This window comes from Patiria miniata, unplaced genomic scaffold (assembly GCF_015706575.1).
Source record: "Patiria miniata isolate m_02_andy unplaced genomic scaffold, ASM1570657v1 HiC_scaffold_7, whole genome shotgun sequence".
NCBI lineage: Eukaryota > Metazoa > Echinodermata > Asteroidea > Valvatida > Asterinidae > Patiria > Patiria miniata.
Window position 1 is genome coordinate 47,826,282 of NW_024037074.1, and position 14,343 is coordinate 47,840,624.

Below are 14,343 nucleotides of genomic sequence, written 5' to 3' on the forward strand. Positions count from 1 at the left end.
TGACTTTGGAACTTTTTTTTGTTTATTAAAACCCTAACTCCCTAGGGGGTGTGCAAAATCATATTGAAATTGGAGGATTCAGGACTGTTAGAGTTAATCTTTTTTTCTTTTCTTTTTAATCATCAGTGAAATAGCGATATGTCACCTGTAGAACATCATGTATTGTAAAGATCATCATCAGTATTGAGTTGATAATGGTTTAGAGTAATCTTGCATTCATTGTTCATGCGAAAGCATGATGAAAAGCCAGATGCAGAGCTGCCAACATCTGCATCTTGCAATCAGGGAGGTTTTTTGCAACACTATGGGAGATATTTAAAATAACATTCAACATAATAAGGAAACAAAGTTTTCATAATCGGGGAGATTTTTAAATGTGTTCATCAGAACATGGAAAGATTGGTGTGGGTTTTTTTTTCAGGGAACTCTCTGCAGAATCAGGGAGAGTTGGTAGCTCTGCAGGTGCCGATTTCACAGCGCTGCTAAGCACCAACAAAAATTGGCTTAGCACAAAACAAGTCTGGCTTATAAAAGCAGGTTATCAGCCAAAACTCCACGTGATGCATATTGCTCGTGATTAGTATTCAGTTGTTGTTTGCTTAGCATGAAAATCACATTGGGTTTTGGCTGATAACCTCCTTTTATAAGCCAGACTTCTTTTGCGCTAAGCAAATTTTAGTGCTTAGCAGTGCCGTGAAATTGGGCCTGGTGTTCAGTTGGAGCCCAATGTTCAGATGGATTCTCCATCAACAGTAGAGGGCGCTTTTGTAAACTAACAGTAACAATTTTTGAAAGTTTTGCTGTCAACGGAGACTGCATTATAATAAGCACAATAAGTAGTAGTCATTAGTTGGCATTTTGTATTTATTTAAGCTTCTTCTTTTACATTGCACTTGTAGATGTTAGTAATTCAGTGATTACAGATTCATCATTTTCCTTTGATATTAAAGCTGGACTACTCCATTTCATTTGACACTGGAAATGACAAGATGGAATAGTCCACATTGCTTACTTAACACTCACGTTAGAATTTAAATCAGTGTTTAGAGAAAAATTCTAGTCAATTTTTTAATAGCAAAGTGTAGTAGTGTTTTTTTTCATACTATTGTCATTTTGAAGAATAAACAGTGAAATGTGCCTGCCATGATTGCAACCCTGTAGTTGTGTTAATCCCTTGTAAATAAATTTTTGAGTGATTTTAGATAGTTTTAAAAAAAGAAATCAAAATGTTGGCCAAATTTTCATAAATTTTTGAGACATTGGAGAAAATTTAAAACAAATTCAAATTTTGTCCACCTCATAAAAATGCAAGGCTAACCCCTTGCAAATTAATTTTTGAGTAATTTGAAGAAATTTGGAAGATTTTCAAATTTTGGCCAAATTTTCATCAATATGCAAGGCTTACCCCTTGCAAATAAATTTTTGAGTGTTTTGAGGAATTTGGAAGAAAATAAAATTTTTGCCAAATTTTCAAAAGAAAGGAAGGCTAACCCCTTGAAAATTAATCTTTGAGTAATACGAGTAATTTTGGCAGAAAATCACATTTTGGCCAAATTTTCATAAAACTGCAAGGCTAACCCTTTGCATATGATTTTTTTGAGTGATTTGAGAAATTTGGAAGAAAATCAGATTTTGGCCAAATTTTCATAAAAATGCAAGGCTAACCCCTTGCAAAATAATTTTTGAGTGATTTGAGAAATTTTGAAGAAAATCAGATTTTGGCCAAATTTTCATAAAATTGCAAGGCTAACCCCTTGCAAATTATTTTTGAGTGATTTGAGGAAATTTGGAAGAAAATCAAATTTTGGCCAAATTTTCATTAAAATGCAAGGCTAACCCCTTGCAAATAATTTTTGGAGTGATTTGAGGAATTGTGGAAGAAAATCAGATTTTGGCCAAATTTTCATAAAAATGCAAGGCTAATCCCTTGCAAAATAATGTTTGAGTAATTTGAGTAATTTTGGCAGAAAATCAAATTTTGGCCAAGTTTTCATAAAAATGCAAGGCTAACCCCTTGCAAATTTATTTTTGAGTGATTGGAGGAAATTTGAAAGAAAATCAGATTTTGGCCAAATTTTCATAAAAATGCAAGGCTATTAACCCCTTGCATTTTTTCAATTTTGGCCAAAATATGAAATTGCTTGAAAATTGCTGGGAAGATGCCCGATGGCCGTTAGAACACATTCCCAAAATTTATCAGGCCATATGTGGTGTTCAAAAGAAATATGGCGTCTACAAATTTGAAAAAATTAATTGTTTTTTTTTAATTTTCGGACAAAAATCCTTTGTATTTGCCCAAATTTTCAAAATAATCACTTTAGAATAACAACAATATGCTAATAATGCTTCCTAAAGTGTTTCTAGGTCGTTTCCAGAAAAGACAATTTTTGACCAAAATTTGATAAAAAAGTAAGGCTAACCCCTTGCATTTTTTTCAATTTTGGCCAAAATATGAAATTGCTTGAAAATTGCTAGGAAGATGCCTGATGGCCCTTAGAACACATTCCCAAAATTTCTCAGGCCATATGTGGTGTTCAATGGAAATATGGCGTCAACAAAATTGGAAAAATTAATTGTTTTTTTTTATTTTAAGGACAAAAATCCTTTATATTTGCCCAAATTTTCAAAATAATCACTTTAGAATGATGAAAATATGCTAATCATACCTCCTAAAGTGTTTCTAGGTCGTTTCCAGAAAAGTCAATTTTTGACCAAAATTTGATGAAAAAGTAAGGCTAACCCCTTGCATTTTTTTTCAATTTTGGCCAAAATATGAAATTGCTTGAAAATTGCTAGGAAGATGCCTGATGGCCCTTAGAACATATTCCCAAAATTTCTCAGGCCATATGTGGTGTTCAAAAGAAATATGGCGTCAACAAAATTGGAAAAATTAATTGTTTTTTTTAATTTTCAGACAAAAATCCTTTGTATTTGCCCAAATTTTCAAAATAATCACTTTAGAATGATGAAAATATGCTAATCATGCCTCCTAAAGTGTTTCTAGGTCGTTTCCAGAAAAGACAATTTTGACCAAAATTTGATAAAAAAGTAAGGTTAACCCCTTGCATTTTTTTTCAATTTTGGCCAAAATATGAAATTGCTTGAAAATTGCTAGAGAGATGCCTGATGGCCCTTACAACACATTCCCAAAATTTCTCAGGCCAAATGTGGTGTTCAAAAGAAATATGGCGTCTACAAAATTGGAAAAATTAATTGTTTTTTTTTAATTTTCGGACAAAAATCCTTTGTATTTGCCCAAATTTTCAAAATAATCACTTTAGAATGATAACAATATGCTAATAATGCTTCCTAAAGTGTTTCTAGGTCGTTTCCAGAAAAGACAATTTTTGACCAAAATTTGATAAAAAAGTAAGGCTAACCCCTTGCATTTTTTTTCAATTTTGGCCAAAATATGAAATTGCTTGAAAATTGCTAGAGAGATGCCTGATGGCCCTTACAACACATTCCCAATATTTCTCAGGCCAAATGTGGTGTTCAAAAGAAATATGGCGTCTACAAAATTGGAAAAATTAATTGTTTTTTTTAATTTTCGGACACAAATCCTTTGTATTTGCCCAAATTTTCAAAATTATCACTTTAGAATGATAACAATATGCTAATAATGCTTCCTAAAGTGTTTCTAGGTCGTTTCCAGAAAAGACAATTTTTGACCAAAATTTGATAAAAAAGTAAGGCTAACCCCTTGCATTTTTTTTCAATTTTGGCCAAAATATGAAATTGCTTGAAAATTGCTAGGAAGATGCCTGATGGCCCTTAGAACACATTCCCAAAATTTCTCAGGCCATATGTGGTGTTCTAGAGAAATATGGCGTCAACAAAATTGGAAAAATTAATTGGTTTTTTTTTATTTTCGGACAAAAATCCTTTGTATTTGTCGAAATTTTCAAAATAATCACTTTAGAATGATGAAAATATGCTAATCATGCCTCCTAAAGTGTTTCTAGGTCGTTTCCAGAAAAGTCAATTTTTGACCAAAATTTGATAAAAAAGTAAGGCTAACCCCTTGCATTTTTTTTCAATTTTGGCCAAAATATGAAATTGCTTGAAAATTGCTAGAAAGATGCCTGATGGCCCTTACAACACATTCCCAAAATTTCTCAGGCCAAATGTGGTGTTCAAAAGAAATATGGCGTCTACAAATTGGAAAAATTAATTGTTTTTTTTTAATTTTCGGACAAAAATCCTTTGTATTTGCCCAAATTTTCAAAATAATCACTTTAGAATGATAACAATATGCTAATAATGCTTCCTAAAGTGTTTCTAGGTCGTTTCCAGAAAAGACAATTTTTGACCAAAATTTGATAAAAAAGTAAGGCTAACTAACCCCTTGCATTTTTTTCAATTTTGGCCAAAATATGAAATTGCTTGAAAATTGCTAGGAAGATGCCTGATGGCCCTTAGAACACATTCCCAAAATTTCTTAGGCCATATGTGGTGTTCAGGGGAAATATGGCGTCAACAAAATTGGAAAAATTAATTGTTTTTTTTTTATTTTAAGGACAAAAATCCTTTATATTTGCCCAAATTTTCAAAATTATCACTTTAGAATGATGAAAATATGCTAATCATACCTCCTAAAGTGTTTCTAGGTCGTTTCCAGAAAAGACAATTTTTGACCAAAATTTGATAAAAAAGTAAGGCTAACCCCTTGCATTTTTTTTCAATTTTGGCCAAAATATGAAATTGCTTGAAAATTGCTAGAAAGATGCCTGATGGCCCTTACAACACATTCCCAAAATTTCTCAGGCCAAATGTGGTGTTCAAAAGAAATATGGCGTCTACAAATTGGAAAAATTAATTGTTTTTTTTTAATTTTCGGACAAAAATCCTTTGTATTTGCCCAAATTTTCAAAATAATCACTTTAGAATGATAACAATATGCTAATAATGCTTCCTAAAGTGTTTCTAGGTCGTTTCCAGAAAAGACAATTTTTGACCAAAATTTGATAAAAAAGTAAGGCTAACCCCTTGCATTTTTTTTCAATTTTGGCCAAAATATGAAATTGCTTGAAAATTGCTAGAGAGATGCCTGATGGCCCTTACAACACATTCCCAATATTTCTCAGGCCAAATGTGGTGTTCAAAAGAAATATGGCGTCTACAAAATTGGAAAAATTAATTGTTTTTTTTTAATTTTCGGACACAAATCCTTTGTATTTGCCCAAATTTTCAAAATTATCACTTTAGAATGATAACAATATGCTAATAATGCTTCCTAAAGTGTTTCTAGGTCGTTTCCAGAAAAGACAATTTTTGACCAAAATTTGATAAAAAAGTAAGGCTAACCCCTTGCATTTTTTTTCAATTTTGGCCAAAATATGAAATTGCTTGAAAATTGCTAGGAAGATGCCTGATGGCCCTTAGAACACATTCCCAAAATTTCTCAGGCCATATGTGGTGTTCTAGAGAAATATGGCGTCAACAAAATTGGAAAAATTAATTGGTTTTTCTTATTTTCGGACAAAAATCCTTTGTATTTGTCGAAATTTTCAAAATAATCACTTTAGAATGATGAAAATATGCTAATCATGCCTCCTAAAGTGTTTCTAGGTCGTTTCCAGAAAAGTCAATTTTTGACCAAAATTTGATAAAAAAGTAAGGCTAACCCCTTGCATTTTTTTTCAATTTTGGCCAAAATATGAAATTGCTTGAAAATTGCTAGAAAGATGCCTGATGGCCCTTACAACACATTCCCAAAATTTCTCAGGCCAAATGTGGTGTTCAAAAGAAATATGGCGTCTACAAATTGGAAAAATTAATTGTTTTTTTTTAATTTTCGGACAAAAATCCTTTGTATTTGCCCAAATTTTCAAAATAATCACTTTAGAATGATAACAATATGCTAATAATGCTTCCTAAAGTGTTTCTAGGTCGTTTCCAGAAAAGACAATTTTTGACCAAAATTTGATAAAAAAGTAAGGCTAACTAACCCCTTGCATTTTTTTCAATTTTGGCCAAAATATGAAATTGCTTGAAAATTGCTAGGAAGATGCCTGATGGCCCTTAGAACACATTCCCAAAATTTCTTAGGCCATATGTGGTGTTCAGGGGAAATATGGCGTCAACAAAATTGGAAAAATTAATTGTTTTTTTTTTATTTTAAGGACAAAAATCCTTTATATTTGCCCAAATTTTCAAAATTATCACTTTAGAATGATGAAAATATGCTAATCATACCTCCTAAAGTGTTTCTAGGTCGTTTCCAGAAAAGACAATTTTTGACCAAAATTTGATGAAAAAGTAAGGCTAACCCCTTGCATTTTTTTTCAATTTTGGCCAAAATATGAAATTGCTTGAAAATTGCTAGGAAGATGCCTGATGGCCCTTAGAACATATTCCCAAAATTCTCAGGCCATATGTGGTGTTCAAAAGAAATATGGCGTCAACAATATTGGAAAAATTAATTGTTTTTTTTTTAATTTTCGGACAAAAATCCTTTGTATTTGCCCAAATTTTCAAAATTATCACTTTAGAATGATGAAAATATGCTAATCATGCCTCCTAAAGTGTTTCTAGGTCGTTTCCAGAAAAGTCAAGTTTTGACCAAAATTTTATAAAAAAGTAAGGCTAACCCCTTGCAAATTATTTTTGAGTGATTTGAGGAAATTTGGAAGAAAATCAAATTTTGGCCAAATTTTCATTAAAATGCAAGGCTAACCCCTTGCAAATAAATATTTGAGTGATGTGAGTTATTTTGGCAGAAAATCAAATTTTGGACAAGTTTTCATAAAAATTCAAGGCTAACCCCTTGCAAATAAATTTTTGAGTGATTTGAGGAATTTTGAAGAAAATCCGATTTTGGCCAAATTTTCATAAAAATGCAAGGCTAACCCCTTGCAAATTAATTTTTGAGTGATTTGAGGAAATTTGGAAGAAAATCAGATTTTGCCCAAATTTTCATTAAAATGCAAGGCTAACCCCTTGCAAATTAATTTTGGAGTGATATGAGGAATTTTGAAAAGAATCAGATTTTGGCCATATTTTCATAAAAATGCAAGGCTAACCCCTTGCAAAATAATTTTTGAGTAATTTGAGTAATTTTGGCAGAAAACCAAATTTTGGCCAAGTTTTCATAAAAATGCAAGGCTAACCCCTTGCAAATTAATTTTGGAGTGATTTGAGGAAATTTGGCAGAAAATCAAATTTTGGCCAAATTTTCATAAAAATGCAAGGCTAACCCCTTGCAAATACATTTTTGAGTGTTTTGAGGAATTTGGAAGAAAATCAATTTTTGGCCAAATTTTCATAAAAATGCAAGGCTAACCCCTTGCAAATTAATTTTTGAGTGATTTGAGTAAATTGGGAAGAAAATTAAATTTTGGCCAAATTTTCATAAAAATGCAAGGCTAACCCCTTGCAAGCAAGGCTAAACTTGCAAATTAATTTTTGATTGAGTTCAGTAAATTTTGGAAGAAAATCAAACTTATGCTAAATTTTGATACCAATGCAAGGTTAACCCCTTGTAAATTGTTTTTAGCAAATAACTTGTTCAGTTCAAATAACTTATTTACCGGTACATTAGAACATTTTCTTTTCATAAAGTATTTATTTTTCCACAAATTTACAGTACAAAATTATACAATAATTCATATTTTGGAATAACGAAGAATGCAAAGTTTGCAATACGATAATATTTTTCAATTGTGCAACATAACATATTTTTTTCCCATTAAATAAGACTGAAATCTAAGAATCGATTTCTTACAGTCTACTTTCCCAACAGTCATCTAAAAGAAACAAAAATCGGAGAGAGAGAGAGAGAGTAGGCTTTCAAGATTCCATGGATTTCATTTCAGACTATAATTCTCATGTCTCATTTTACTTTTCAGATTGGCCTCATAATTAATTCTTTTATTAGGAGCACTGACTTATGAATATATCGGTAACTTAATAAAAAAAATAAATGACAAAATACAAGTTAACTTATAAAATGGAAGTCAATGAAACAAATTCTACAAATCAAATATTAAACACCCTTTGCTCACCACCTTCGCATTAAAGGTTTCTGCAAGCGTCAAAGTTAATAGCTGTATTTTCACTTTGATAAATTGTCGGCTTTCAATACCAGTAATAATCAGGCATGCAACTGGGAATTTAGAGGGCAAAAAACGAGGAAACTCCAAACCATACAAGATTTTGTACAGTTTTTTTCGATTGGTGATGGCATTCATGAGAAGTCAAAAACCAGCAGATCCGAGGAAAAGTTGCATGCCTGAATAATTAACATTCCTACAATACAAAAGACTCTTCAGAAACACTTGTTTTTTTAAGGCCCCCCCCCCCCAATAATAAACTGATTATGACTTTCAAACTCCAAGTTACACAACAAGTCCGCACGTAAAACACAGCCCTAAACCGCATCCCTGCACCGAATAAAGAGAACTAATTGGCTTTCTATCTTCCTGTTCCTATCAACCTCCCTGACTCACGCTAAACACTTAGGTGCCTGTGGTTTTAACTGATTACTGCGAACAATTACAGAACTCTTAGCACCGGCTGCCAGTAAGTCTAAGCGGAAGACAGAGCTGTGAATAGGGTCACACGCCCGCGGCCTGATTTGTGTTGTCTCTCATCCTCACCCCCCCCCCCCCCCCCTCATGTGTGTGCGTGCGGCTTAGTTCAGCTATAATCCTCCGTCGCATTAGGGAAAGTAGGTCAGGGGATTTGCACTCTTGGCTCCCGAACATTTATTTTGTTGCGGATCTCGGAGCAAAGAGGGGCGACATCGGAAATGGTCTTGCCTTTTAAATCAGCCTGTGATTCATGTTACTGGATGCGACGATGAGTCGTTTGTCGACATGAGTGAACACGTCCTGTGTGGTTTTTAGTTTTGGGACTCTACACGGCAACAACAGACACAATTGTAAGCGTGTAGCCTTAGGGTTATTACCGTCAAAATGTATTGCCATGTTAAGCCTAAAATCTAAGACCCTCAAGGTACAACTGTCTACAGATTGATCCAGTCCAGTGTCGCCATTTCAGATGGAGCACCACCCTCACATCTCCCAGATCACATTAATCACAATTAGCTGTGTTAGATCCGCGGGCGTTTGGTAGCTGATGGCCATCCTGCTGCTGCAGCTACTGTGTTAGACCCGCGGGCGTTTGTTAGCTGATGGCCCACCTGCTGCTGCAGCTACTGTGTTAGACCCGCGGGCGTTTGTTAGCTGATGGCCCACCTGCTGCTGCAGCTACTGTGTTAGACCCGCGGGCGTTTGTTAGCTGATGGCCCACCTGCTGCTGCAGCTACTGTGTTAGATACGCGGGCGTTTAGTAGCTGATGGCCCACCTGCTGCTGCTGCTACTGTGTTAGATCTGCAGGGGGTTGGTAGCTGATGGCCCACCTGCTGCTGCAGCTACTGTGTTAGATCCACAGGCGTTTGGTAGCTGATGGCCCACCTGCTGCTGCTGCTACTGTGTTAGATCTGCGGGCGTTTGGTAGCTGATGGCCCACCTGCTGCTGCAGCTACTGTGTTAGATCCGCGGGCGTTTGGTAGCTGATGGCCCAGCTGCTGTTGCAGCTACTGTGTTAGATCCGCGGGCGTTTGGTAGCTGATGGCCCACCTGCTGGTGCTGCTGCTGCTGCAGGTTGAGGTGCAGGTGCTACTTGCTGCTGTACACCTGCCACCTGACTGCGTGCTGGAACAACCTTGTGACAGAAAGGAAAGAAAACAATACTAAGGCCATTTCCAAAATAGGTGCTTTTGTTTGCAGCTACAGAAATTTGCAAAATGATTCTGATAAAAAGATTCACAAACAAATATTTAAGAGTTCAGGCTTAGAGTGTGGGAAAAGTATTAATCTAAGAACTAAAATGCAATGATAATGCAAGGATAATTATAATTTGGTGCTTACATTCATACACATTGTAGTACTTTATACCAATGGTTTCAAAGCACTTCACAATTATTACCCCTGTTCATCAGGCCATGAGACCATTTGTTTCTGCAGCAGCTCAAGGTCAGCGCAATCTGGTCTCTGCCTTCACATGTAGGTACCCATTCATACTCCTGGGTGGATAGAGGCGATTGCAGTAAAGTGTCTTGCCCAAGAACGCAACCACCGTGCTCCCGTCTGGGTTCGAAGATGTGTGCCACAGCACAAGAGTCGAACACTGTAACCACTCGACCACAGCGCCCCACCCAGATCATGTCTTTGCTGAGCACCCAAGAGATCTGCTTAGTTCTCAGCTCATTTCTCAGCTGCTTACTTCTCAGCTCATTTTGACATTCCAAGTTTGTTTTTAAAACAGTGTTTTTGAGAGTAGTACTCCATGAAACTGAACTCTAGATGGCTCCGTTTTGAAATAATTAGTGATACTTACATTTCTCATCTGCCTCCTGATGTTCTGCACAGTCCTGTCAAATGAAGCATCCCCTGTGACAGGTGGTGTCTCTGCCTCCGTCAACCCTGTATCACCGTGCCCCCTCTGCTCAGAGTGCCCTGCTCCTCCCTCACAACTCAAACCAAATCCTGCTTGCTCTGGTTGTGAGGATTCTGTGGTGTGCTTCCGTTTGCCGAGCAACTGCCGTGGCACAAACGATGAAGTTTGCAGGTTGGGCGGAACACGACCAGAGGTTTGGGTGGGTGGGTTTGAACACTGATCAGGGTGTGGTCCTTTTAAGGAAACTGGGCGTGTCCTGTTATTGGCAGAGGTTCCGTCCTGAGATGGTGTCTCACTTCTTGACTTCACTCCTCCGTGTTTACCGCTCTCCCGCCAAGCAACACGCTCCAGGAATCTCAACCGAGGCCTTTGGTTTTTCTCCTCCTTTGCGCTGTCGCCACGATGACTGTCTCGTCCAAGTTTGAATTTCGGTCTTGCACCTGTTTGGCCCAAGTCCGAAGCACCCGTGGTTGTCACAGGTATCCCCTCAGTGTTCGTAACAGTGTTTGACATGGGTGTGAGGTTATTTTTGTGTTGGTTACCTGGTATGTTGGGTTCGTAACCGTCGGGGTAGGGGTTGAAATTTCGAGGCAGGGTGGCGTGGGCCGTTGGTAACCGTGGATACTGGTCACGTGACGTGACCGGATATTCCCATTCCCAAACGGGTAGAGTCCTTGGAGGGGCTGGAAGTTGCTCTGGTATTTCTTCACTGTGATCACCAGGTAACGTTACACTAGATTCATTAACAGACTGATGCGAGTCTGTGGATGTATTTGGAAGGGAGTCAGGTTTCCTAGGACCTATTAGCTGGCTTTTGTTCAAGTCCTGGCCTGTAGAAGTCTGAGTGCCAGACTTCAAAGCAAGAGGATCATTGCTATCTTGCATTGTTGATGCAGGTTTGCCATGAGAAGTAGAGGGCACCTCTGCTGAAATACAACCATAAACATTGATAAGAATGAGGAAAATTTAGAGAAAAATCTAGACAGATATTTTAACAGATTCAGCAAAGCCTGATGTAAATGAACATCACACAAACTATACATATGCCTAATGCATACAAAATCTTGGCCATCCTCCATTGTAATATTTCAAAGCCATTCCAAAAAATATGCAAATTTGTATGTTTTTTACTGGTGGGAGCGGGCTCACTATGTATAGAGACAGTCTAGTATCTAGTCCCCATTTATAGGGCTATTCTTTACAAATAACACTAGATACTTGGACACACCATTACTTTCCTGCTGTAGTTTCTTCAGCCGCCTGGCCACTTCTTTTCTCCTCTCTTGCAACTTACGCCCGGTGTCTTCCACAGACTCGTACTCGGGGGCGTAGGAGACGTGCAGAGTGCCCCCGTAGAAGGGTCTGTCATCCATCTTACGCTTGGCGACCCTAGGGATGGAAATGAGTCAGAATAATTATTTTACACATAAATTTGAAGTGAAAATATATTGGTACAATTTTGCTTTCAACAGAATTGATACAAAGTGTGATGCAAAATTACAAGTAAAACAAAAATTTAAACATGCATGTAATTGATTTTATCTCTGGAAGATAAAATGCTTTATTCTTGGTGCACATTAAAGTTTTGGTCAAATAAATAGCTGCTTTTGGCTGCAGCAAAGAACCAAGATTATTTGTTTCCCCTATATCTCATTTGCGTCCAAGTATAAGGAGTCATTTTTTTCAAAACGATATATATATCCATTTGAAAAAAGTGAAGAAGTTGTCACTGTTATCAAGCTTTAAAGAATTCAAACAGTATAACAGCTGTTTCTAATCTTCATTTTTCGCTTTATTGTTTGCTTAAATTGTGTTGAGCTATTTAACAGCTGTCAAAACTGACTTTGGGCAACTGGGAGAGATCGGGATTCTAAAACGTAACAAACTGGCGTTTATCGCATTTTGGAAAATAAATCCTTCATACGTCATAGTAAAACTTCAATCTGTATACACATTAGTTAAAATACCAACCATGTATTGGTAACTTGGAGTTTGAGTTTAAAATTTGAATACAATAAATCCACTTGTTTTTGTTAGTTGAATGGTACAGCAGAACGTGAAAAGTACCTTGCTGCTTGTAACTCAACATATTTGACCCAGTAGACTTTGGTGAATGCCTCAGCTGGGAAATCCTCCAGTATCCGGTACTCCTCAATCGTGCCATACAACGAGAACAGTTTGAGCAACTCCTCAGTGACTTTGATGTCCGGTACGCCCTGGATGATCAGGTAGCATGATTCCTGGTTGATTGTGTACACCTTGGTAATAAAAAGGATGCAATATGACGTTAAACTTCAGACATGTCAGATTAAAAAGAAAAAAAAAAAGAATCAGCACCAACCTGTTATGCTTTATACTGCAACATTCTACATGCTTGGACAGCCTATTTAGGGGATTGTGGAGTTTAGGACCCCGTTGCTATAAAGATAACGAAATCCACTTTTAACTATTTAACTCACCAAAATAGATGACAATGACACCATGTTCAATATCTGCAGGATAAATTTTGTGGAAAGAAGGCAGGGTTTTGATTTTTGAGGGAAATTATGGGGTAAAACGACAACGGCAACTATGCAAATGCGCACACACAAACAAACATGGCGACAGCTGTGTGAGTGTGTCGATTGGCACGGTGGTTGCTACTTGAATATCACTTAAGAAAGTCACACTTGCTCCGAAAATACTGTTCAAAATTCCATATATTTAAGAGAAGATTGTTGGAGGTTGCAAATGTCAGGGACAAAATATTTTTTAAGAATAACAAAATTGGGGTGTTCTGAGCTCCACAATCGCCCCTATTTCATCAGTTAAACACGATCTGACAATGTACATTTGCAGGGGTGGGTGACGGGTTATATTGTCAAGCTTTATCCAAGTCTCTGGAGGTGGACGTATAGGCCTACTGCTGCCCCGGTCCCCAGTACAACATTTTTTTTCGTAAAACAAAATCCTGGTCACTGCTAGTGCTAGTACTTTTAGTACTAGTAGGCCTACTACTACTAGGACTAGTTGTACTGATTTTATAAAACAACATTCTCATTTAACATTTTAAGGATACATTTAAGTTGAGATAATTGCATAAATTATTAAATTTGCCGTGATTTGTAACGTTAACATGGTTTCTACTGCAAGTCATATTGGATAGTCATGATATTGGCGATCGTGTAGTGTAGGGCCCGGTTCCTGTAAGGGAACAAAATCCACTTTAAAATTATTAGACCGACCAAACTAGTTGGCGACATTCTCATTAAACAGGTATGTCATTGTCATAGATAGAGGGCAGGGTTTTGATTTTTTTAGGGAAAGTTTTGGGTAAAATGACGATGACAGCGTGGCGACAACATGCAACCCGAAAATAAAGATGGCGATCACCGCGCAATGTACCTTGAGCATGCTCGGTGCTTGAGCATGCTCGTAAGGCACAAACCGCGCAGGTTTTTTATTCGCGATTTTTATTTAAAAAAACTGTTTAACTTCAAAATTGCAAAACGGGTGTCGTTAGAATTGAAAAAGTCTGCTTTTGATTGTAAACTAAAGGTGATTTTTGAGCAATACAAATATTTTTTTTACTCTAATTTGATCAAAACAAAACAGGGGCCCTGCACTACACGATCGCCATATGTGTCCGGAAAATGGGCATATAATTTCTGCTGTAGGCCGGAAGTTACGAGACCAATTTCAGAATTTAATTAAACAGAATTACATTTCAATATCATGTTCATGAAGTCAACTTACTTTCACAGCTTTTTCGCTTCTACCGTCTCTGTATGCGGGCCGAACATCGCAGATTTTCTTCCGCCGATGGTGATCCATGCGCGCCGCCATCTTGAGCAAATTTGGCAACCCGCCAACTTTGTAACGATGAATTTGATTGGTCAGGATCGGCCTCGGGTCACGTGAGCATTATTTTGGTCACATGACATGATGATTTGGGCATT

The 14,343-nt window shown here is 36.8% G+C and overlaps 1 protein-coding gene across 1 annotated transcript; it reads right to left on the reverse strand.

The window, feature by feature from the left end:
- Positions 1-7,547: 7,547 nt before the first annotated feature.
- Positions 7,548-14,329, reverse strand: LOC119744742. Its single transcript, XM_038220839.1, has 5 exons — positions 14,141-14,329; positions 12,473-12,663; positions 11,634-11,794; positions 10,346-11,328; positions 7,548-9,670 (listed from the first exon to the last, which is right to left on the reverse strand). The coding sequence occupies exons 1-5, from the start codon at positions 14,228-14,230 to the stop codon at positions 9,551-9,553; spliced, it is 1,545 nt and encodes a 514-aa protein (XP_038076767.1). The 5' UTR covers positions 14,231-14,329; the 3' UTR covers positions 7,548-9,550.
- Positions 14,330-14,343: the final 14 nt, after the last annotated feature.